Source organism: Cyprinodon tularosa, unplaced genomic scaffold (assembly GCF_016077235.1).
Source record: "Cyprinodon tularosa strain WSP-4 unplaced genomic scaffold, ASM1607723v1 ctg113, whole genome shotgun sequence".
Lineage (NCBI taxonomy): Eukaryota > Metazoa > Chordata > Actinopteri > Cyprinodontiformes > Cyprinodontidae > Cyprinodon > Cyprinodon tularosa.
Genome location: NW_024037926.1, coordinates 347,966 through 372,361, shown reverse-complemented (window position 1 = coordinate 372,361; position 24,396 = coordinate 347,966). Strand labels below are relative to the sequence as shown.

General features: G+C 36.7%; 2 protein-coding genes across 2 annotated transcripts in view; one reads left to right on the top strand and one right to left on the bottom strand.

The window, feature by feature from the left end:
• Nucleotides 1–24,396, bottom strand: part of LOC119794391 (astrotactin-2-like) — a 425,475-nt gene that overhangs the window by 71,660 nt on the left and 329,419 nt on the right. The window contains exons 17-18 of the mRNA XM_038301931.1: nt 11,702–12,024; nt 1,272–1,405 (exon numbers count right to left, since the gene is read on the bottom strand). Of these exons, the coding sequence (XP_038157859.1) occupies nt 1,272–1,405; nt 11,702–12,024 (457 nt within the window). The remainder of the gene's footprint in view (nt 1–1,271; nt 1,406–11,701; nt 12,025–24,396) is intronic.
• On the top strand, nt 14,656–22,882 carry trim32 (tripartite motif containing 32). Its single transcript, XM_038301944.1, has 2 exons — nt 14,656–14,736; nt 16,228–22,882. The coding sequence occupies exon 2, from the start codon at nt 16,241–16,243 to the stop codon at nt 18,278–18,280; it is 2,040 nt and encodes a 679-aa protein (XP_038157872.1). The 5' UTR covers nt 14,656–14,736; nt 16,228–16,240; the 3' UTR covers nt 18,281–22,882.

The following is a 24,396-nucleotide window of genomic DNA, read 5'->3' as shown; positions in this document are numbered from 1 at the left end:
TAACGAGTCCAGAGCGTATGTCCAACGACAGCCCTTATGCAAAACTCACGGCAGCGTAATGTCCATGAAATGTCACAAGCCACTGTCCTGAGTAGGGCAGCAATGCGCCCTGAGGTGCCTGGCCTGCATAAAAAGCACAAGAAGAAGCTTCCTCTAAGCTTGCAGTCACTGTATTAACCTAGCTGCTGTTTACTGCCTACCAAAAAAAAAATTTAAAAACAAAAAGAAAGAAAGAAGGTTTGCAGTCACAGCATATTCAGCGTCATGTCCGCTAGGAAGTTTGTTGGTCATGGCCGTGGGTATGAACGCAGGAAGGATCAATCACACTTACCTTCATGCTCACCCTACAACTGGAACAGAGTCACATTGATAAGATCATGCTGATGTTGGGGGACAGCTCTTATCCATCCATCATTCCATCTCTTATGATACGACTATGCACCATGAAGTCTGTGAACAACTTTTATACCAAAACGCTGCCAATACGCCATTATACAATAGGTGTAAGTTAGAAACATGTTCAGCAGTGATCTGGAACACGTCAAATATACCCGCATACGTCAATATGCATTGGAGATAAGTTCTTAATTAGTTACGCATAAGTTATGCACAACTTACTCATAGGTTTTGGATAAGCTAGACACCATGACTTATGAGTAACTTACACTTAACGTTTGTCAACAATCAGATAACTTACGTTTAACTTATGGCCCAAGTATAAGCATACGCTGGCACTAACCATATGCTGATGTGCCATATTAACCATATGTCGATGTACTTCAGCGTGGTCATAACTTATTCAAAATATGCTAGCATTTTTGCCAAATTTTACGTTGGCATTACGTTGGCAAAATTGTCAAGGTGTGACTGGGCCCTAAGGCAACTGAAATTAAATGCTTTCATTCATAAATCAGATGCTTTTAGTTGCTCTGTCCTCTACAGTGTTGACTTTTAAACCTAACATTCTTTTGCAGGACACCCTGGCAGCAATTACTTGAGGGCATGCCCTACAAATGCTTCAGAAGCATTATTGGAACACCTTGAAGGGTGGTATGTATTTTTATTTTTTTTGTATGGGAGGGAGGGTGGGAAGTCCATTCACAGCTATTAGAACTTTAGGAACCAACCTTTTGTCCACAACAGTCCCAAGTACCCCAGGAGTTGGCAAAGATATGTATGTGTGTTTGCATGTATGTGTTCATTTAAAACCTTTGCATTCATTGAGAAAACCTCTCCTTGATATAAAATTGTAGGTGTCCCCTCACACTTACATGGGCTTCCTGAGGGGACTGCAGTTAGGTAGGCCGTCTTTGCTGAAGGCACTCAGGTCACAGCGACACCAGTTATCAATGACATCGCCCTTTCCAGCACACCAGTATGAGCTCATTGTAGCACTCTTGAAGGCCTATAAAGGGTAACATAGGTGAGAGAAATGCAATTATCTCCAGGAACATGTGGTCATTGTCCATCTATGCTTAGCCCACCCCCATCTGAACCCCTCAAAGCAATGAAATCCATACTTCTACATAAAGACATTCCACATCATGGTTTTCCTTGGAATGAACAAAGATAGATAGATAGATAGATAGATAGATAGATAGATAGATAGATAGATAGACAGACAGACAGACAGACAGACAGACAGACAGACAGACAGACAGACAGACAGACAGACAGACAGATGATAGATAAAATAGAGAGTATTTTAGTAATTAGGCATAGGTCACTAAGAGGAATTTAAGGATACCAAATTGTTCACACCTCCAATTAGTCAAATATAGATCTAGCGATATTGACTTCCCACTACATGCAGACTGACCTTTTTATTTCCACCTGTGCCAATTACCCAATGGCACCAACAAGCTTACACTGCTATATCATTGATACACTGTTACTTTTATGATGGAGATGTGAGAGGAGTGTCACTCCTCACCTCCCTCATTTTATTCGCTTCTGTGCGAGATCTGCTAGCTTTGCTGTCGATCTGACTGAGGCGGGGATGGAGGGGGTTGGGTAGTGCGATATTAAGAGGTGACATCATCTCCTAACATCTCCTTGTGCTACTTCATTAACCGGCACAAAGGGAAAAAAGTCAAAGGCAGAGACTCAGTCATCCTCTAAAAGGCAGCAAAATGCCAATATAAACGTCAAAGCAATAAAGTATAATGTCAGGGCTTTTCCTAAAGCCTCAGGCATGATATAGAGTGACTTCCAGGGAGTTTGCAAGCACTTCTGCTCCCCCTTGTCACACTATGGATCAATAGAGCTCTCAGTTATTTATACGCTCTCGCTTGTTGGCAGTGCTGCCTCATGCATACTGTTTTTGAGATGTGCTTGATCATGGCCACAAAAAAAATATTGAAACATGCAGACAGATAATCGTGGTATACCAGACGCCAAACACAGAGAAGGGAGTAGCCTCTTTCTTTTTTTTTTCCAGACACCATGACATTCAATAATGAGAAAGCAAAGTAAATGATGAGACGGTTTATACCACTAAGAAAATTGCACAGTTACAAAATAAAATTGATTTCTACAGTTAGCTGTTTCACACATTGAAGATATGCCACTAAAGATTTCTGCAGTGTGCCGATTACCGAAAGTGACATTTGAGACAATTAACCTTTAAGTCATCACATGAATAACAGACAGCTAATGGAAAACAGAGTCAGGGTGTGAGATCAGAAGGTGATGTTATTACACATTGTATTATTACAGCCGTGGTATTTGTTTAAAAAGATGAGATGCCAGCAAAATAAGCCACACTGCTACTGATTTTTGGGACATCATTTTTTTGTTGCATCAGCACCGTAGTCTGCACAAGCCATGGCGATATGCACCACTGTTAAAAAATATACGCAAACAGTGTTTAACTATAAGAGAATGTTAGAAATATAAATATAGGACTGTTTTAAAAGTAAAATGCTCCCTTCACCGAAGTGACAGGAGTTGATGGTGCACAACGATCTGCTTAATTTCGACTTATGATGTCAACGTCAATACATTGGGATACATGGTAAGGTAGGACACATTGTGACTTCAGCTTTAACACAACACTTCATTGTTAGCTATGGTTGATGCTCAACAGATTTTCATGGGAACCAACTCTTTCTAGTACCCCTTGGTTTCAAGTCTTTTGAGTTGTTATGTTTTCTAGTGACCTAAATAAGCAGCAGACAAAAGACTGTCGGGGAAATAAAAAGGGAAAGTGAGGCAGGAGAACCCATGAAAGATACTGTAGGATGGTAAAACAACTACAAGATGCCAAAGAAACTGCAGAACACCGGGTCTTAAGATTTGAAATCAATCCCCTGCTTTGCATTTGGGGGCTCTGCAATCCCCTCTTTCTCATTTAACAGATCATTCTCCAATGTAAGCCCCTCTAAATGAGCTGGAAGAATGAAGTTTTTCTAGGGCGTAAGCAAAGACTGAAAACCATGAACATATAATGACCCCAAGGAAAAAACAAAAAAGTCAGAACACCCCCCCTCCTCACCCATGTGGGTAACTGCTGCAGGAAAACAACAGCAGGAAACTTGCCACCTCATGTCAACGGGAGGTACACCACAGACAAAGGCATCACAAAAATCCCAGACATTGGGCCCTTGTACGCACAAAGAATAGACAAATATGAGAAATGACCCCCACTACAAAGGGCAAAAGAGAGAAAGACCACAAAACTGCATGGACTTACCACCATCAGTTTCTTAGAAAAACCCCATATGGGCATATGCGCTTGATTGCATGGCTGCACATGTTAAAAACAGACAAAGCGATCACCGCCATGTTTATGTTTAAAGAGTAACGCAAGCCAGTCTCCCCTGAATAAACAGGGAAGCAAATTGTGGTTAAGGAGATGAGGCAGGGAGATGCGTGGGGGGGGGGGCATAGGAGGCAAAACAGAGATGGAGGTTTATGGCATGGGACAGAAAAAAGAAAGAAAGACATTGTTCATATAAAGTGATAATGAGCTAAATCGTCTAATGGTGAAGAAGTGAACATGGACACAAATCTATGGAGGAATAGTCTATCAATAAGACGAGCAGGCTCCATGAAGGCTTCCAGTTTGAGACAACAATCATATGTTGACTGTGGTAAGCTACACATCACAGAAGGATTTAGAACCAAGAACCCACTAGTAACAGGACAACCCCTTTACTTGTGAGCCACGAAAGATGCATACTGTTATAGTTCATACATTTCCCTGAACACCACAGATCCATAACCAATATACATGCCCATACCGATTAATAAATTATTTGCTCATCAAGAGACAGATTTCATTAAGCTATGCTTTGTATTCAAACAATTGTTTTCATTGGAGGCACTCTATCAAAGCTTTGAAACATGTAGAAGAGTTTACAGATGAGAAAGAAAGATTTTATTTTTTCTGAACTTGTGACATCCCTGTTCTTAAAATGAATATAATAATTTTACCATTTTTCAAATATTCTTCAATTAATCTTAAGTGAACTTGCCTATTATATAAGCTTTAAATGTAATTACTTAAACCTTAGTAGATAAAATGTTATCATTATACAGCAAGACAAATTAACAATAACAATTCCAGTCACTTGAATGCATAGTCTTGACGTCATTTAGACCATGCAGACTCACTGGCCCCAAAACACAACCTGAACCTTTCGCTTTTATAGAAACCCTGTCGTGACTAACAAGAAGCCAAGTGAGGCCATTGTGACCTCCTTAATGTATTAATCTGTTTGTCTAGTCTATGCTGACCAAATTACTGTCTGTATTCTGAGGCTAATACACAAAAACACTGGCCAGCTGGCCCACAGTATTGATTTATAAGATAATCACCAGTGGTGGAATAGAGTCTAAGTCAGAACACACAACAGCTCATCTCTGTGAGTGTGTGTATGTGGACGAACAGCAGTGCCTTTATGGGACTTTTCCAATCATTCAAGGGTAATGGTGTTAACGATGAAGCCAATGGGCTGCTTCTAGGAACCTTATCAGAGGTAGCACTTCCAGGAAATTGTGCTCTAAGGGCAGCAGCTGGGTTGGTTCATCCAGAGGTTGACAGGGGATTGACATGTCACAAGACAACCCCAAAACACAATGTATAGTTTACCTAATTGAAAAGAGAACATTTTGAATAAGCGGGTAATATCAAGCAACACAATTCGTTATAATATAATTATATAATATAATATGGCAGTATAATAAGGAATATTGCCTCACTCTTAAATGGCCAATAAAACACATGAATGCCAAGAAATACAATATATAATACCATGGAGAAAGAAATCCTTCTTATTTGGACAGGTATTAAATTTTAGGTTTAAGAGACTGGATGGAATGATTTAAACTTTGTGGCATGCTCTATTATCCGGGTAAAAAAATCCATCAGAAGATAGAGGCACTGTAGTAATAAAGGAACTGACATGGTTGGCTGTAAAACTCAGGTAGCCTGTGGTATCTCAACAGAAGTCACTTGGTACAAATAGGCCTAAAATTTTCTAAGAAAATATTGAAGATATCATTACGAAGTGGCAGGCCCATCTTTTTGTGTTGTGGAACAGAAAGATTCAGGAGATCCTTGTTGGACTTTGTTGGAATTACTTTATCTCTGTGAGAAGGAAAGGGTCATTACCTTTTTTTCTGTTACACAAAATAGAAAACTACTGTTCAACTGCTAGTGTAAGAAGCACTTTTATGACTGGAAGATAGGGAATATTTAACAAAGAATGAAAAAAAAAATCTATATTTAAGGAAAACCAATATAGGTGTCTTGCCTGTCTCATTGGTTTCAACATTGGAATGAACTGTTTATATGTGCATCAGGCTGAAATAGTACTGATCTTGTCCAATATGGCTATATAACACTGGAATTAAAGTACTATTTGCTCACCCCAAGTTATTTTTCATCTAGGCTTTGATAAGATTATCATTCATTACATTGTACAATCTGTTTAACATTAACATAGATTAGAGCAGATTATACTACTATGTAATAAGCTTCCTCAAGGTGGGTTCTCTTCCCATGATGAATTAAAACAGAAAAAAAAAGCTTTAAATCCGTCTTCTAAATTAGACAACCTCAGCTTTTGATGGCAAGATAAAAGATGGGACAAAGAAGCTACTCCCTATTCATGTGTTCATTATGATATTAATTAAATGTAGCTTTTAGTGAAACATTGGTCTATTTAGACTTTCTTCAATTTCAAAAGCAAGACTCTAGATCTCAATTCACTTAAGTTGAGGTCCAATTACTGAAAAAAGATAGGTATGTGGACCAGAAGCAGAGAAAACAGTGTTTGAATAAAAAAAAAACATTTAAAAAATTGAAGATTAAAGATCATACTGTAGGATCTTTGGTCATTCTTTTTTACACAAACTTTCTTCCTTGTCCAGATTTCTTACCTTTCTTTTGAACTATCAACTCTTTAGCTCATGTCTTATATAGTATTTAAGTCTAGGGGCTAAGGTAAGCGATGGCAGAAGGTAAATTTTGTAGCCATATTGTTTGGGAAATGGCTTTGATCATTATCCTGGCTAGAACTCATTTCTAAACAGCATTTTATTTGGAATTTCCACGCATAGTATTTGTGAGAATTCACAGAAAAGAAAATTACCAGGGAAAAATATGAGGATCACATATCTACCACCACACTTAAAAGAAGGCATTAGGTGCCTTAGTACTGTAGTAGTAATTAATCCAGTTTCACCTGTAGCAACTTTTGAGGTACTGTTACTTAAAAACTGAATCTTACTCTCAACAGAGTATTTTTGACATTTGACAAAGTTCACATGCTCTTGCATTAGTGAAGACTGTCTTTTATTGTATAACTCTTATTTGGCAGGTATACATGGTATCTAATGGTTTTATGGAGACTTTCTGGAGTAGCAATTCCCTGCTTTTCCTCCAGCATTGCTTACCTTCATTTACATAATATTCGCTTTGTGTGGTAACGGAATAAATATGGGCCTTTGTACAGAACAGTGACCAGTGGCTCAAACAACTGGGCATCTGTCTAAGTCATAATTATTTTAACCAAAGAATAGTCTAGCTTAGATGACTACTTACAAGACCCAAAAATCTACAATCTTGGTTAAAAAGAAAAGATTAAGTAAAAAATATTTTTTTTGCATTCATTTTAAGGTTTTAAATATATATAAATATTTTATTATCAATTATTTTCCATGTGGTTAAAGATTGAATTTCTTCCAAACAAAAAAAGTGTGTTAGATTGTGCTGCTGCAGTAAAAGTTGAAATTATTTCAAGTTCTGTAAATTGCTATATGTGCCTATGCTGCCCTTGAACTTAATCCTGCTACCTCATCCATTTTGAACCTGCCACCTTGTATCTATTTCAACTGCTGCTTTACAGAGGAGAAGCATAGTAGTGGCCAGTGGGCAGGGTATAGAGCATTCTGACCCATTAGACTCAAAATCAATTTGCTCAAAAGGTTTGCCATAATTCAGTCATAGTAAGCACCACAGGCATAAGTTTACTTATTTATGGTCTGGGCTCTATTTCCCTGGCACCGACCAGCCTGTCAGAGTTAGTGTTTGCATGTGTATATTAGCATGAACAAGCCAGTTCCACCTCAGTAAAATTGGATCCAATTCACATCTCCCATAGTCTGAGTTAAGTAAAGACCACATCTAAATTAAATAACACACACAAAAAATAAAAACTTGAAAATAGGTTTATCTTCTTATCCCAGAAGATTTACAAATAAATGCTACAGGTAAACACACAATGACATCATGATACTGTGTTAGTATTTCCTGGCAGAGAACAGAATTTATGATTCATGGGGGTCCAGAGGCAGTAAAGCCACCCCACCCCAGACCACTACACTACGCCACCATGTTTAACCATGCTTGGTGGTATGACCTCTTATTCTGAAATGCAATGTTTATTTTTTGCCAGATGTAACAAGAGACGCACAGTCAAAAAACTTGCATTTTTGTCTCATCAGTACACTTCTTCAAAGTCATAGAGATCATTAAGGGAAACGTGAGACATGCCTTTGTGGTTTTATGGTCAGCAGTGGTTTTTACTTTGGCATTCTCCCAGTGGTGCTGTTTTTGCCCAGGATCTTTCCTTTTCAATATGTCAGCGACCACGTTTCTCATCTTTTGAGGAATTTTTCAGGACTTCTTTCAGCCTGGTTTATGTTGTGAAGTAGATGCAATTCAAGTGGTTTCTTAACTCTACTTGTCTATCAGTAATCCAGCGTGGCCTGGGAAATTAAATTCTTCTTTTCAAAAGTGGAAGTCAATCATATCCATGATTCAACCAGCAGGAATGCCTTTTTTGATGGGACAAGGGTGATTGAAATCTTAATATTCTATATTTAATATATTTTTTATTTATTTTATATTATACATATTTTATATTTATTTAGCTTTTTTAATATAAAAAAATCTAATGATCTAATGTTAAAATACAGTAAAAACAGGACAAATCACCATAGAGGGAACATGTATTCACAGCACTGTCTACAAAAAAAAGTCACACACTTGGATCCGGTCTTTTGAACTCAATAACAATTTTGTATTATTTTTTCCTGTCTCTTAACTAGACTCTGGTAACTGATTAAAAATTTATTCAAAGAAATCATCTAAATCTCCAAAAAGAGGCTAAGAAAAAAACCTCCCATGCAGGTAAACAGCATTTAACATTTAATTCATTTTTATTCCATTTCTAGTCTAGGTTTTCCTAATAAATGACAAACGTCTTTGTTCTTATCCCCTTCTGAGTTCACATGGAACATATATGAGGGAGACATGTCCTGTCACATAGCCAGACAGCCTGGCTTAGGTCACTGAAAAGATACCAGCCGCTGAGAAATGAGGGACGAATGGAGCCAAAGTGAAAGTGACATATCTATTGAAGACAGATAGCAGGCATTTACAGACAGATTTATTCAAATAGGCATACACATCCAGATAAAATCTGAGCCCACCCAACCATGAGGTGAAATTCTAAGCTACTATTTGATTGCTTCCTTGAACTAAGGGTACAGATAAAAAAAGGGCGGTATTTCTAAGAGAGCTTTTGCAGCATGGCATCCATCTTCCCCTAAAGGCCCAGCCAAGGAGAAAGACAGTTCCAGGTAAAAATTGTGTGTGAGGGACTGACGCACACATGAAGATGAAACGATGGAGCCATTGTGTGTGTGGACAGACAGGTTGCTACTGGCCTCTAATGCAATATATGTTATGTGCCATTGTGACGTGCAGCAGCTTCAGTCAAGAAGTGAACAAAAAATGAAAGCGAAAAAGTAGCCAAGTGTTATACTCCCTGGCCTCATGGGAGGTTGATGACATCAATGAGAAGCTAATAATCTTGACTTAAGCAAGCTTTGAGGGGTAACTTAGTCTACTAATGGTCACCCAGTCTTCTCCTAGCTTGTCTTGCTTTCAGAAGATCAGGGGTAGTTTGGGGGTAGACAACAAAATAGGAGGCATTTTGCACTTCCTCACATTAAAATATTGACAAGGCCCACTATGGGTTGTCTGCTATTGATTGCCCCTCCTACTCTTTGGTGCTCTGGTGCTTGTTATGAGACGCACGTACAGAGATTAATGCTGTGCGTGTGCCTTTGTGAACGCATGTATCCATATTTACATTGATATTTATGGAGGTTCCGAATCACAAGCATGATTTATTGATGTTGAAAATTACTGAGTTACCAAGTTTTGCTTCTATTCTTGCACAAAGAAATCACAAATATACCTGACATGAGCTTGGGAGGGCCAGCACAAAATTTATTACAAACAGGGTAAAATGCGGTAACCTAAATGTCAAGTGAATGCAGAACCTCCTCCTAAATGAGTCCCTTTAGAAAACATCTCAAATCTGATGTGATTTCACTATTAAAAAAATTTCCAGACTTTTCAGAATTAATCATACAGAATGCATGGTAATATACATTTGGTATAGCATTTAGCAGTGCATGCTTGTTTTAAAATACCAACAGGTACACACATACACACAGACAAGTCGACTTTCCCACAAGAGAAAACCATGATGTCATCTTTTTTATGCCCTGTGTATTACAGTACTTGTTTCGAGTGGTCGAAGTCAACCAACTCGTGCCCTCTAGAGGTGAGGTAATAAAACTGCATCAATACAACTCTTCAGAGGACACAGAATATGCACAGTTTATAAGTGTTAAATGTTATGCATATGATATCCAATGACATATTAAGTAAAACATATAAAACAGTTTTGAATATATCCACAATGTACACAATTTGCCCTTTTTTCTTTGTAGCCCTTTATAACATGTTCATTCCGATAATAAATAGGATAACGAAAATGCAGTTTTCTTTTAAAAAGCAGCAGAAGTTCATAGCAAATCTATAATAATACATTTGCATAATAGTACAATGTATAATGCCTTGGGTTTCATAGTACTTATACATTTTTACATTACAATTTTTGGTGATATTAAACCGTATTACTTTTATTTTGAAATGAAATGCTCAAGCTTAATTAGTTTTTTAAACAGGGTTTTTTGCAATAGACCAACAAGGTATTACCTAACTGTGCAATGAAAAGAAAATTATTCAGTTTTCTTTTTTATTCTTTAAAAAAATGCAATATTGAAAGCTATGTGTATTGGTTTGCCCTCTGCCTTTTTGGGATATGTCTTTGCATCCAACTGGCAGGTTTTCTCTAGGAATAACTGGTACTTAACCTAGGTAACTTTAAAATAAAGAAGTTTTTCTGTCTCTTTTGAGTAAAAGTACTCCGTCTGCATGAGGCTGTAACAAACAACCATCTTATATGGTTGTAAGAAGGATGTGCATGCATTGATCATTCAACTTTTTCCCTTTTGCATGCAGCCAAAAACAGTTTGTGTATTTATAATTTCCCCATTTCCCCATTGAGGGACAACAAAAGTTTTTTCCAGTGTTCCAGGCTTGTAGCAAATATTATAAGGGACGTCTTGTGGCCTTCTTTCAACAAAGGATTTCCTCTTGACAGTATTCCATTCAAGCTAGATCTGTTTATAAATTAACATTTGAACTGTTAACATACTCCCCCAACTGAGCTGCAGATTTATGCAGCAACTCGAGAGTTACAATGGACTACTAGTCTTCTTCTTACTTGGATGGTCTGTTGGTTTATTTAGGTGGATGGTGACAATGTTTTGGTAGGTTTGCAGTAGGGCTCTACTTTTTCTGTTTAAGTAAGGACAGCTGTAATTATACAAAAATGAAGGAAGTTTGTTTTTTTACTTATTTAAAAGGTCAGTACATCTCTGCAGTACAAGTGCAATAATCCAATTCAACTACTATATATACATACTATATATATATATATATATATATATATATATATATATACTATATACACTCTTTTAATACTGTTATCTTTAATGGTATCTTGCTTTAACTCTTTGTACTCTAAATAAGCTACTGGAACCAGGATTTCCATGAAGGAGCAATCCCAAGAGATAAATAAAGTTGAGTCTAAGTCTATGCTGATCTGAATGGACGTTTTTTTAAGCATGTCATAGTTAAGTGAGCATTTTCTGATTTTGTAGATATTTAAATAAAGCACAGGTATCAATTTGTACAAAAGTTTGGAACTTAATTATGTAAATTGTGGTGTATGTTTTAATCTTGCCATTTTAGGTTTATTTTTTCTAAAATTCTTAATTTTTTAGCTTTTCTATGATTGAAAGGTAAAGCCATACACCCCTTTCTCACCTCTTTGGTGATGTTGTCTTGGATCAGGCTGTAGAGTGGCACAACCCTGCTCACTTCAAGAAGGACAGGGATGGGAGAAGGTTGCTCATCCCTCCTACTATTACTGTTGCGACTTCTTCCCGACCGTCCGCCCATCATACCCTGGTGATGGCACAGGTGGCAGCCAGAGGGACAGCTGCCTTTTTCTTCACAACGGATCTCTACACCATTCACCAGGTCGTCAGACAACAGCTGGCTCTTCTGCAAAGCTAGCAGGTAGCTGATAAAGGGGACTGACTTAAGCTCCCTTCTTCCTCCTCCAACAACTCCTTGGTCTGTCGCCTCTGGAGGAGGAGGCATTAGAGGAACAGAAAATGTGAAAATATGGTTAGAAAGCGATGAAAACGAAGACAAACAGAAACAGCTTTACCATTATATATATATATATATATATATATATATATATATATATATATATTCTTTACAGCTATTTTCAGTGGTAAGCATATTTCGCATATCTTTAGCTACATTTTGTCAGCTGGAATTACAATTAGCATCACATGGATGGATTGAATCAATGCTATACATCAACACATTAAGATGCTTACTCCCCTGATGTCTGAATTTATAGATACAAACACAGATTATATATATATATATATATATATATATATATATATATATATATATATATATATATATATATATATATATATATATATATATATATATGCAGACGTGCTTGAAAGTTTACATAAACTACTATTATAGAAAATGATGAAGTTACACTTGTAATTTAAAGAACATAAAAAATAAATAGAAATTTATTCCCTGACAAATTAAAGTATTTTGTTCATCAACAGTGAACCAACATATCTGTCAACAGGTGCAGAAGTCTTACTGAACATATAATTTCTAAATCAGTAATCATAAATTCCATTTTATTATTTATTCTCACTTTTGTCATTTTGAAATTATTTTACTATATATATATATATATATATATATATATATATATATATATATATATATTAATGTATGATTTTTGCCTTTACGTAGTTGCCAACTGGAAAGTTTTAAACTTTCTAATTATTAAAAAAAGAATAGAATTTTATGACGCATCAATGATGGATTGATTGTCCAGTCAATACAGAAATGAAAACTTATTAAAGGTTCCTCGGTCCAAACAGAATGTTTTATGACCTGCAGTAGGGGAACACATGCAATATATATGTATATTGCATATATATGTATAAATAGAATAAAAGGCTTGTTGCATATCAGAAATAGACATCAAGAGGTTAAAATGTTTCCATTTCATGAATGATAAGTTTTATCCTAAACAAAAACAAACCAAAAATGAATTTACAAACAGCACAAAAGTACAGCAAATACAAAGATACAAAATCCTCAAAGAAAACTCCAAATAAATCAGCTTTAAAATATTATTTAAATTTATTACAATTAAAATCAACATATCATCTTTTAAATAAACAAATCCCAGCTACCTGAACGCTTTACAAGACAAACCTTTTCTTTATCGGAATTACATGATTAGTTCAATCTAGATTATTACATCATATCAAGTCTGCAGTTATTTTAGCCTGAATCTAAAAACACCCAGATGGGATTGAAGTTTCTTTCAGTCATATAAAAAAATAGGTATTTTTCTGTCTTTTCAATAAACATCTTGTTTGCCATAATGTTCTTAGGGTAAAAACAAAACCCAAGAGAAGGAAAATAATGGCTCTTCAACTAAGATGAGGAGTTTGCTCGCTGGGAAAGTAACAGAGGTGCAGATCTGAAAGGAAAATATAGAGCACGAAGAGGAGCATGTTCAGGTAAAAGAAAAAGAAAAGGTCTAAGCTTGTGTGGTGGTAGGGATGAATAAACACATGATCAGATGTCTATAGGCGGATCAGAGCCAGAGATTAGAAGGGATGGCTCCTACACTCAAAGCAGCTTTTTCCTTGTGCATTATTTAAGAGGAGCATCAGATGTTATGCTAATGAAACAGCCTTATTAGATTGCACCAATTAGTCAACATTACCGAAGTGTGCATTTTCTCTTTTCTTGTTTCTTTGTGACATTGTTGTTCTCTGTCATAAGGTCTTTGAATGCCCCTGTTTTAGTATGTAACTAATATTGCAGTAAAGGAAATAAAAATGTTCTGCAAATTCCTAGAGGTGCACAACTCACTGTTTATAACGTTTCTAGACATATATGAAACACAACAAAACATCCTGCAGTATCAGTCTATGTACTTAGCTTGGCTGTACGTATGTTGTAATTAAAATGTTAGCTTGACCAGAATTTTCTTTTTAATCAGATTTGCTGGGTGTTAATAAAATGTGTGGTGTGTTTTGAAAGGAATGGTGAGTATTTAACTAACGATAGTATTGGAAAGACAATTTACACATTAGTAAACTGCAAGGAGTCCCACTGTATGAAGATTTTAGAAAATATATTTAAACAAAAATTAGGACAAATACTCATCAGAACCACCCCCCCAAAGAAAGAGAAAAAAGGGGCTAAAATAAGTTATACTGATCATAACTCATAGAGTGGATCTATGCTGACATCTAGTGGCCGTTCTATGTCATTACAGTTTTTATTTTTATCTTAAAAAATTGTTTTGCATTCAGTTTTACTTTCAGGCAATCCTTTAAGTGAATAAAAATCAACCGTTTGTATTTTTTTCTTTTTTTGCAGAATCATATTTTTCTATTACAATTTTTTATTTGCATTTTTATTTTGCGTCATATACGTACAGTTAGAATAACGTCGTTGTAAACAGCTATAATACTCCGCAAACGATTTCTAAATCGATTTAACTCTCTAATGGATCATGACATATAATAAATGCATGAGGTATTTCAGTAAACAGGCATGGCGTTAAAGTGTTTTTCAGTAGCCAATGGGAAAAGCATCAGCCTCAGAGGCATGCGCTTTATGTAAGCAGCGCTTGTGTGGGAGGAGTCCCAGCATTGCAGCTCCAACAGCGGCTGGAGCTCACAGACTGAACAACCTCTCAACTATCAGACGGTGCAGGAAAGGTAACGCTATAGAGCAAATATATAAAACACGTTAGCTGCATTATTAGCTGTTGTTAGGATGCACGCCCTGCTGTGATCAGCTCTGTATTTCTGTCAAATGATGTCGCGATGTGTTTACCCTTCATTTGCTGTCAGACAGAGAGGCCCTCTGTTGATGAGTGAAAGTCAAGGGAGCAGAAAGAGTTCGGAAAGAAATTGCAAAACATTTCGACGTTGTTAAAGTCTGATAAGCTCGCCCAGAACTCATGCATTTGTTAGATTTAGTCTACATTTGCTACAGCTGGTGATTATAGTATTTTATTGAAATTACATTAAACTTCACTACCAAATCCGCTAGAATATATTTATTAAAACATAATATGATAGGTAGGATAATTTAGGCTACAATTACCCATTTAGAAATGTTATGTCCATATTTTCTACAGCAGGTGTGAGCTTATTTTAAGTCTTAAATTTGTTTTCCTTCATTTACTGCCTCTCCAATATGGAGGACCAATCCTGCCATAATTTTAAATAAATACAGAAATAAATAAATGCTCCAAAAATAAATAAGCATACAATAAATTGCCCCCCCAAAATACAATAAAAAAATAACTGTATTTATTTCTTCCATGTTATTGATTTCTGCCTGTCATATATACATTTCTTTATGCATTTCTGCCTCATTATGCAAATGAGGAGTGTGTCATAAGGGCTCAACTTCTGCCCATGGGTTGGTTAGCAGCCACCAGCCACAGTCACAGCAAACATGGCTACCTACCATGAAGTGGTCAGTGAGCTGAGACATTTAGCAACCGCTTTTGAAAACAATGCTCATGTTTGGCTGCTCGGCCGCTGACTGGACTGGACCGGGCATTCGAAACGAGCCATCAGCTCAGGGGTTTGTCCGGGTCTGGGGCCAGCCAGGGCTGGCTACATTTATTTGTTCATTGTATTTTTGGGGGCAATTGTATGCTTATTTATTTTTGGAGCATTTATTTATTTATTTTTAATTACGACAGGATTGGTCCTACATAGCATTAAAAAAATGTAAATCTTTAATGTTTATAAGAACTGCACTGACAGCATTCATTTATTATTCTTTAAAGTGTTTTGGCAGGGGAATTACAGTTTTCTTAGAACAGAAAAAAAAAATTTTTCCTGTTGAACTCTATTTAGAAAACATAAACATGAAATTCTTTTATAATATAAAAAAACGGGGTAATACAATTGAAGCCAATATTGTAAAAAAAAAAAAAAAAACTTTTTTTCCCTGGTGAGTCTGGGGATTTTCTAATATTTTTGCTGAGAATGTATTTTTCTACACGTAAGGCCAAATTCTCTATTTATTGAAGAAAATATCTATTCAATAAAGAAAATATCTGTTCATCTTTACTGAAGGTCATGAGAAGCTAAAAAATAAAGTTTTTTTATGTTTGATTTATGATTATTTCAATTTAATTGTTAACCAAAATGGGAATTTATAACAGCTTGTGTTTATTTCCAATTAAGGGAAAGGATTATAATGGCAGCAGCGTGCTCCTCACTGGACCCAGACCTAATGAGAGAGGTGCTTGAATGCCCCATCTGCCTGGAGACTTATAACCAAGATCAGCTGAGACCCAAACTTCTCCAGTGTGGCCACACTGTGTGTCGACTTTGTCTGGAGAAACTGTTGGCTAATACCATTAATGGTGTCCGCTGCCCCTTCTGCAGCAAGGTGTCCAGGATGAGCAGCATTTCCCAGCTGGCGGATAATCTCACTGTACTCAAGATTATAGACTGCACTTTGACCTGCAGTGCTGCAGCTGCGGCGCTAATGTGCAAGTCCTGCGGCAACCGGCTACCAAGACAGTTCTGCTTTGACTGTACCACGGTTCTCTGTGAGGTCTGTAAAGCTGATGGCCACCTGCATGACGGTCATTCGGTTCAGACGATAAAAGTAGCTGCCGAGCAGCGCCGTAAAGAACTGAGTGGTAGACTCTCTGCCCTCCGTGACGTTATGGGCAATATTCAGAAGAAAAAGAAGGCACTGGAAAACATTTCCAAAAGCTTGAAACAAAAGTACAGGGCGGTACAGCAAGAATATTCTGCGGCAGAACTACATCTTCAGGAAGAGCTCAGCAGATCTCGAAGGACATTTACAACTTCTTTAGGAGAAGTGGAAAAGCTTAATACACAGGTTATTGAAGAGCAGACATATCTACTGAACCTTGCTGAGGTAAAAGTAGTGTCACAATGTGATTACCTGACAGTACGAGTCAGACAAAGTGATATTGCGTTGTTGAGAGATGATGGCGCAGGAAGTGATGATGAAGAACTGGACCTAAAAAGCAGTTTACCCACACAGTTCCAGCTGCAAGAGCCAACTCTGGCCAGAGCAGAGCACTCTAAACCTATAGAAGTGGGTCGTTTGACCACGAACGCTTACACAGTCAATACAGACGACGAGAAAGGTGGGTTGGAAGCTGTGCTTGAGTTTAATGCGGAGGAAGCACAGTTAGGTGCTACAGGTGGCCCTGTGACAGTTCCAGTAGATCTTTACAGGGATGTTGACATGGTTTCAGCTGGAGAAGAGGCAGTGTGTGGTTCGCCAGGCAGCTTTAAATCAAAGTCCATGGATGCAGGTGGGGGATCTGCTGGGGTTAGTTCTACACCTCCAGTCTGCCAGTTTCTGAAAAAGATGGGCTGTAAAGGAGCACTGCCTGGAATGTTCAATTTGCCTGTTAGTATTTGTGTTTCCCCACATGGTGACATTCTGGTGGCTGACCGAGGAAACTGCCGTGTCCAGATATTCAATCGCAAAGGCGTACCCCGCGAAATCAGGCGCAATGCAAGCATTGATAATTTTGTTCTCAGCTTCTTTGGTGCTGACTTGCCTAACCTTATCCCCCTATCCATAGCTGTCACTCCCCAAGGTCTAATTGGTGTTACAGACAACTATGATAATTCAGTTAAAGTCTACACCATGGATGGGCATTATGTGGCCTGCCACAAAAATCAACTTATTAAACCCTGGGGAATTACTGCCATGCCATCAGGCCAGTTTGTGGTATCGGATGTGGAAGGGGGCAAGCTGTGGTGCCTTGCAGTGGACCGCAACGTAGGTGTGGTCAGCTACAATCGACTGTGCTCTGCAGTGCGACCAAAGTTTGTGACGTGTGATGCAGCAGGAACCGTGTACTTTACCCAAGGATTGGCCCTGAACTTTGAAAAACACCAGAATGATCCCCTCCTCGAAGGGGGGTTCTCCATTGGCTCAGTGGGTACTGATGGCCAGCTTGGCAAGCAGCTCAGCCATTTCTTTGCAGAGACAGAGGATTTTCGCTGCATCACAGGCATGTGTGCGGATGCCAATGGTGATTTACTGGTCACTGACAGTGGTAGGAAAGAAATCCTCCAATTTCCCAAAGAAGGGGGATTTAACGTTCTGGTCCAAGACGGGCTGACTTGTCCTGTGGGAGTAGCTACTACCCAGAAAGGACAGCTCCTAGTGCTTGATTGTTGGGACCACTGTGTCAAAGTCTTTACATATATCCAAAGAAGGCATTCTTCAACTTCCTAGAAACTTTTACATCCTGTAACGTTAGGAGTTTATTAGATGTGTTGTTGGTCTGGTCGAAGTGGGAAAGGCACTATTCTTCCCTAGCTGGGTTACAAGGTGGCTTTATTTATAAATTACTATAGCAAGTTTTGCAGGTACATAATGTAAATCAAGCAATTGGTGTGAAATCTATAAAGCACAAGTGCAAATATTCCTTCTTCTGTTATCAGCCTCCATTTCCCCTTAAACGTGAATCTGTGACTTACTTAAATTTGACTGAAAGAGAAGGGGTAGAAAATACCTTAAGATCTACATATTAAATAAAATATACTGTAAGTTCAAGAAAGTTGGTCTGCGATGCACTTTATTATTGACTTGTCTCTCTGCCCCAATATTATGTTTTAGTAGCAAAATTAACAATAAAACATCTGCTGAATGCAGCTGGCAGCTTTAAAGGTTACTTTTCTTTCACTAATGGAGAAAAAAGCTTTCAATCAGTAATATTCAGGGATAATAAAATGTTGAATATTTACTACTGTAAACGTTTTTATCACTGTGTAGATATTTAAAAGTTAGAATACCATTCATAAGTTCGTTATCTTTTGTCACTCATTTCAGAAACTGAAACGCATACATCTTACAGATTAATTAATCAGTTATCTGTTTTAAGCCTTTATTTACTATTTCTATGTTTTATCTGACAGATATGATAAATGATATTTTAAACAAAAGGTTAAAGTTTTGAAACGGATGTTCATTTGCATGTGGTTGGGCCTCTATTGATGGATGTGACCATCTATAGGTGGAGTCCTGAGGCAACAAGCAGTTATCATATCATACCATGGAGAAAGACTATTGTTCGGCCTCAAAGCAATTCTTTTCTGGCTCCTCTGGAGTTAGTGCTTTGCTAACACTCTTTTTAATGGGAGCGTGGAGCTACTGTACTGACCTTGAATGAGGATGTTGTTAAACGGTGAAAGGAATACTTTTACAATCTCATTAACCTGGCTGACATGCCTTCTGTGGCATAAGAAAAGACATAATACTTGGGGCGGTTTTTGTACATCACGCGGGCTGGAGTCACAGTGGTGGTAAAAAAAAAAAAAAATCATGGTGGCAAGGCTTCAGGGGTGAACAGCATCTGCCCTGAGTACCTAAAAGCTCTGGATGTTGTCAGACTGCCAAGGCTGGCATGCCTCCTCAACATCACATGGAAGTCAGAGATAGTGCCCTTATACTGGCAGACTGGGGTGGGGGCATCCCTCCACACCTGTGGAACACTGGACCAGCTCTACACCCTCGTAGGGGTACTCAAGGGTTCTTTTTCTGATGCACCTCCCTCTGAAGGTGTTTCAGGCACGTCGCACTGAGAAGAAGAACGACCGAGGACATTGAGGAGAGGCTGCCGTATGTCTGTCTCGCTGGCAAAGAAACGCCCTGGGCTTCAACCTGCAGAGCAGGAGGAGGTGTCTGGGGAGAGACTCCCCCATGTTTAACTTTTTCACAATATTCAAAGTCCTGAAATTATAAATTCTACGGTTTCCTTATCTGTCATATAAGTTTAAGTTTTAAAAAGAGTGACAAAAATATAGTATCTTCAATAAAATTCACATTTTTATAGATGTATGAGAATTGGTGGTTTTCAATGTTGTGCTCAGATTCGTAATTTCATTGTTTAATTTGAATAGAAGCTTTAGGATCAAAATTCAACGTCTCTGATCTGGATGATGTTCTACTGTAGCTCATTCGTCCCTGAATGTCTAAATGTCTGACTTCTTGATCTGCATTCGATTCCACAGACATAGAACCAGTTTTACAAAAAAATGACAGAGCTGTAAGCTATAAAATCACAGAGGTGCTCTAATGCTTTGAACAGAGTTTTAGTTAGAAACTAATATAGAACATTCTTTCCTGTTAAAAAAAAAAGTTTTTTTTTTTTTATTGTGAAGTTTCAGGCCTTTTCAAGTCATTTTTATGTTTACCAATCTGCTAGTTAAAAATGGAAAGGAAAAGAAAGCCTTAAATTTAATTCTGTATGTGTATCAAGTATATTGGGGTAATTTGCAAAGGGCATACATCCATTCTAGTTGGAAAACAATGTGTAATCTTCAGTTTAATCACTAAGTCAGTCTCATTGCCATGCTAGAAGGAAAAAAAGGAAGGCATCTGGGGAGGTTGGTAATTGCGAAAGCTTTCAAAAAATGGATGACTTATGGATGGGCTGGATTAATTTGGGGGTTAATGCCTTTATGAAAAGATTTAGCAAGTGTTTGGAATTTGTAGTGTGCGTTGATAAACTTTTAATAGTTATTTTAATCTTTTAGGAATTAAAAAATGCAAACTGCCTACCATACAGTTTTGTAAGTCATGCAAACTCAAATGAGCCATGATATTAAAAAGGGTGAAAAATGCTGCCACACAACTCACTGAACTTTTTTTTTTAGCTTTATATGTCATCTACAGGAAATATATATATATTTTTCTTGTTATTCCTGAAAAGAGAACACAGTTTTTTTTGTAGAAAATGTAGTTAAACATTCAGTTCAGCAAAGGGAATCTTAATTTTACTACATGCATTGTGATGGCATATTACAAAGAGAACTTTAGCTTAATAAAAATTTCAAGTATAAAGGGGAAAGAAATGTTACAGGAGAGAAATGCGTACAAGATTTGAAGCCCAGAAGAGTTTATTGTTAAACGTAGTTTAGTATTTTTCCATAGAAAGTAACATCATTGGTCATTCTTTGTTTTTGCATTCATCACTTAAATTAACATTGAAATAAATTAAAGCTCAAGTTTTTAAGATGGATTTGTTTCAAGAAACCAGAAACGCATCTGTAAAGTTGTCAGAATAATCATGACTTAAAAACATATTTTATTACCAATATAGGTTATTTAATAAATATGTTATTTTATCCATTTGCTAGCACTGTTGCATAGTATTTATTGCATAGCCTGTTGGTATATAAAGTAAGTTTTGGTCTCCTCTGTGAGAAAAAGAAAGTTTGACAATTTTGCAAAAAATCAAAATTGCAATTATTTTTCACAAAAATTGCGATTTTATTTTGATTTTCCTTTCCTTTGCACAAACCCAAAGTTTGTAGATGTTTCACCTAAAGCTTTCGGTTTTGGAGATCTTGTTTTGCCCAGAGTCCATTGAAACAAGATGTAACCATTATGTGAAAAAGTGTTTACTTCTATGCATGGATCTGTACCAATTATATCGCAAATGCAATTAATTGCTCAGCCCTATTACCATGTGTGATACTCAAACCTGGATCCACATTTGTGATATGTCCTGTTATGCTAAAACTGTCATTTAATTCAAAGAATAAGATTCTTAATATATAATAGCACTGTGACATGACTAAACATGTTGTTTTAGCTTATTCAGCCATATAAGCAAATGTTTTTCTGGTCAAACTTGAACTGGGTCAAAGTACAGCCTTTGAAATCTATAGTTGAAGCTTTGTGTCCTGTGGATTAATTATGCAAGTTAACAATATCATAGCAGAAAGGAGGTATAAAACCACCAAAGTAAGGATTATTTCAAATTAAAATACTGAAAAATGAACAAATGTTTTATTATGCATCTTTGGATTACATAATTTTCTTATGTATCATTTTTTGCCCCATTTTCCAGCATAAAAAGTAGACAGTAAAACCATTAAAATATACAGGCTGTTAAACTCAGCTGGACTAGCAGCTCCGAGCACGTGATGTGTTGCTTTACAGGTATGCATCTCATTTTTAGTAAGTAAGTCATAAAATGCATTACCATAATAAAGGTAATAAGTGCTGCCAATTCAGTGTTTATGACACTCTACTTTTTTAAGGCTTATATAAAAATTAGAACATTCTGTTTTCAAAAAATAAAATAAAAATTTCCATGGGAATTTCACTAAAAGGATGGGTAATGTTTGAGGCTTTGAAGGTTGAACCATTTAAGAAGTTAACTGTAATTTGTAATCATTCATTGAAAGTTAATCTGAATTTCTGAATATTTAGGAGAATATAATCTGAATTAAATGAACAGATTAATGTAAATGTTCCCAAACTGACTGACTCTGTATTTGTAGCCCTATGTGCTGTAAAAGGAAAATCTAAATATGCACAAAAGATAATCTGGCAGTCAACAAATAATTACAGTAAACTGAACTCGAGATAGAATGTTGCAGTTTAGGTAAACAGTCAGCTTTGCCACACATTTTCTTTCTCCTTTTGCATATTAAATTATGCTTTTACTTTTATGCAAATCCATCTCAGCACTATATACACTTTGATCTAATAGTCTATCTACTGCATGTCATTCTTAGCATAAAAATTGTTTAGTGATCATCACTGAAGTAGAAACAGCATAATCAAGACTAAAAGTCACAGAAAAGACCAGAAAATGCTTAAAAGTCAAGTGTCCTTGTGTTCATGTGGTGAGTTGTTGAGTGTCTCTCATCCTCTAAATATGTTGTTTCATTACATTTGCAGTTTTTTTGTTCATATTACTGATTTATGACTTAGCATTCTGTTTACAGTATACTAAACAATCATGTTGTTCAACGTTTTCAATCCAATTCATGTTTGTATTGATAATCCTGAGTGCAATAAATATGAACCGATAAACTAAAATACCCTATGGTTTTCATTTTATGTTAGGTTTATGACATTTGTTTTTTTGAGTATGGTTTGTACAATTACAGTTAATGCCCAAAGTATTTGCACATATTATTTCATGTGACAATTTTTTCATATCTCTTAAAAGATTACTGTTATGCAAAAGGATTCTCAGGAGTAGGATCCAAATGCAGACGGGCAGGCGGAGGCAGCGTAGTGAGCTGAAAAATATACGGCATGGCATAGTAGAAAATATTATCACCCATAGAAGATGAAAGCAAACTGATGACTATTAAAAGGATGGCAGCCTAAGAACTTATTTGCAGATGCAGGTGGACTGAGAAAACGATTAATGTGTAGAGAGGAGCGGTATGATCAAGAGTTAGAGTAAAACTAGCTGATTAGCTGACAGGAAAACAAAACATAACTAATTGGAACAGAAATACAACACAAATCCAACAAATGACTCAATAGGTTAAGAGTTTGTCCTGTAACCTGTCTGTTTGAGCCCCCTGCTCCATCTGTCTCAGTCGTTGTGTCCTTGGGCAAGACACTTCACCTGCCTTGCCTGCTGTATGGCAGCCTTGCTTTTATCATTCTGCTCCTGGGCAGCTTAATATAGTGTTAGGCACTTCGGGGGTCCTCGGACTTGATAAAGGACTATATAAGTAAAGGCCATTTTTTATTTTACCATAAGGACAAAAGCAGGCTAATTCAGAGAACCAGGGTTAAGGAAATAAAACAAACAAACTAGAAAGCAAAAAGTAAAGAAATGCATAAATATAAAAACTTAACAAAAGCGGGCACAGAGTAGAGAATTACATGGCAAAACCCAAAATGACAAGAACCTTAAATCATGGAAATCATCTGCAAATGGTGTTAAATATTTAAACATTTGGTGCTTTAGAAATTTCATGAAAGTTTCTTTTCTTTTTTTTTTCTCCATCTTTTTCCTTTCTGTGCTTCTCATGATAAAATACTTTTTATGTCCTAGTCATCACACCCTCTCTTTTTTTAGGACCTGAATACCTTTAAAAATATATGTTATCTAGTTTTTGTCTCCATCCAACAATTTTAATTTAGAGGCTTTTCTTCTCATGGTCACGGTAGGGCAAATACTAAGCCATCAATGGAGCAGCAGGTCATACATACCCTGTATAGGTTGCCAGTCTATTACAGGGTCATCTTTTTACATCACTGTTTTCAATATTTCTCCATGAATCCATGATTACACTACATAAATAACTCGAACGAAAAACACCACAAGCAAAACTAGGAGAAAAGAAAAGCCAAGAAATAATGCCTTTCTATTTTTTATATTTCCTTGAAAGATAATATAAGTAACCTTCTTTTAGATATTTCTATATCACACACTGACTGATGACATTGATTCAACTCATAAAAACATTTTCTTTTCTGCATATATACTTTCTTCACTCAGAATAAAGAGACACAGTTAAAGCTGAGTGCAGTGTTAACAAAAAAAGTGGTTTCAGTCACAATCTTTTTTTTTAGATAAGAACCTACAT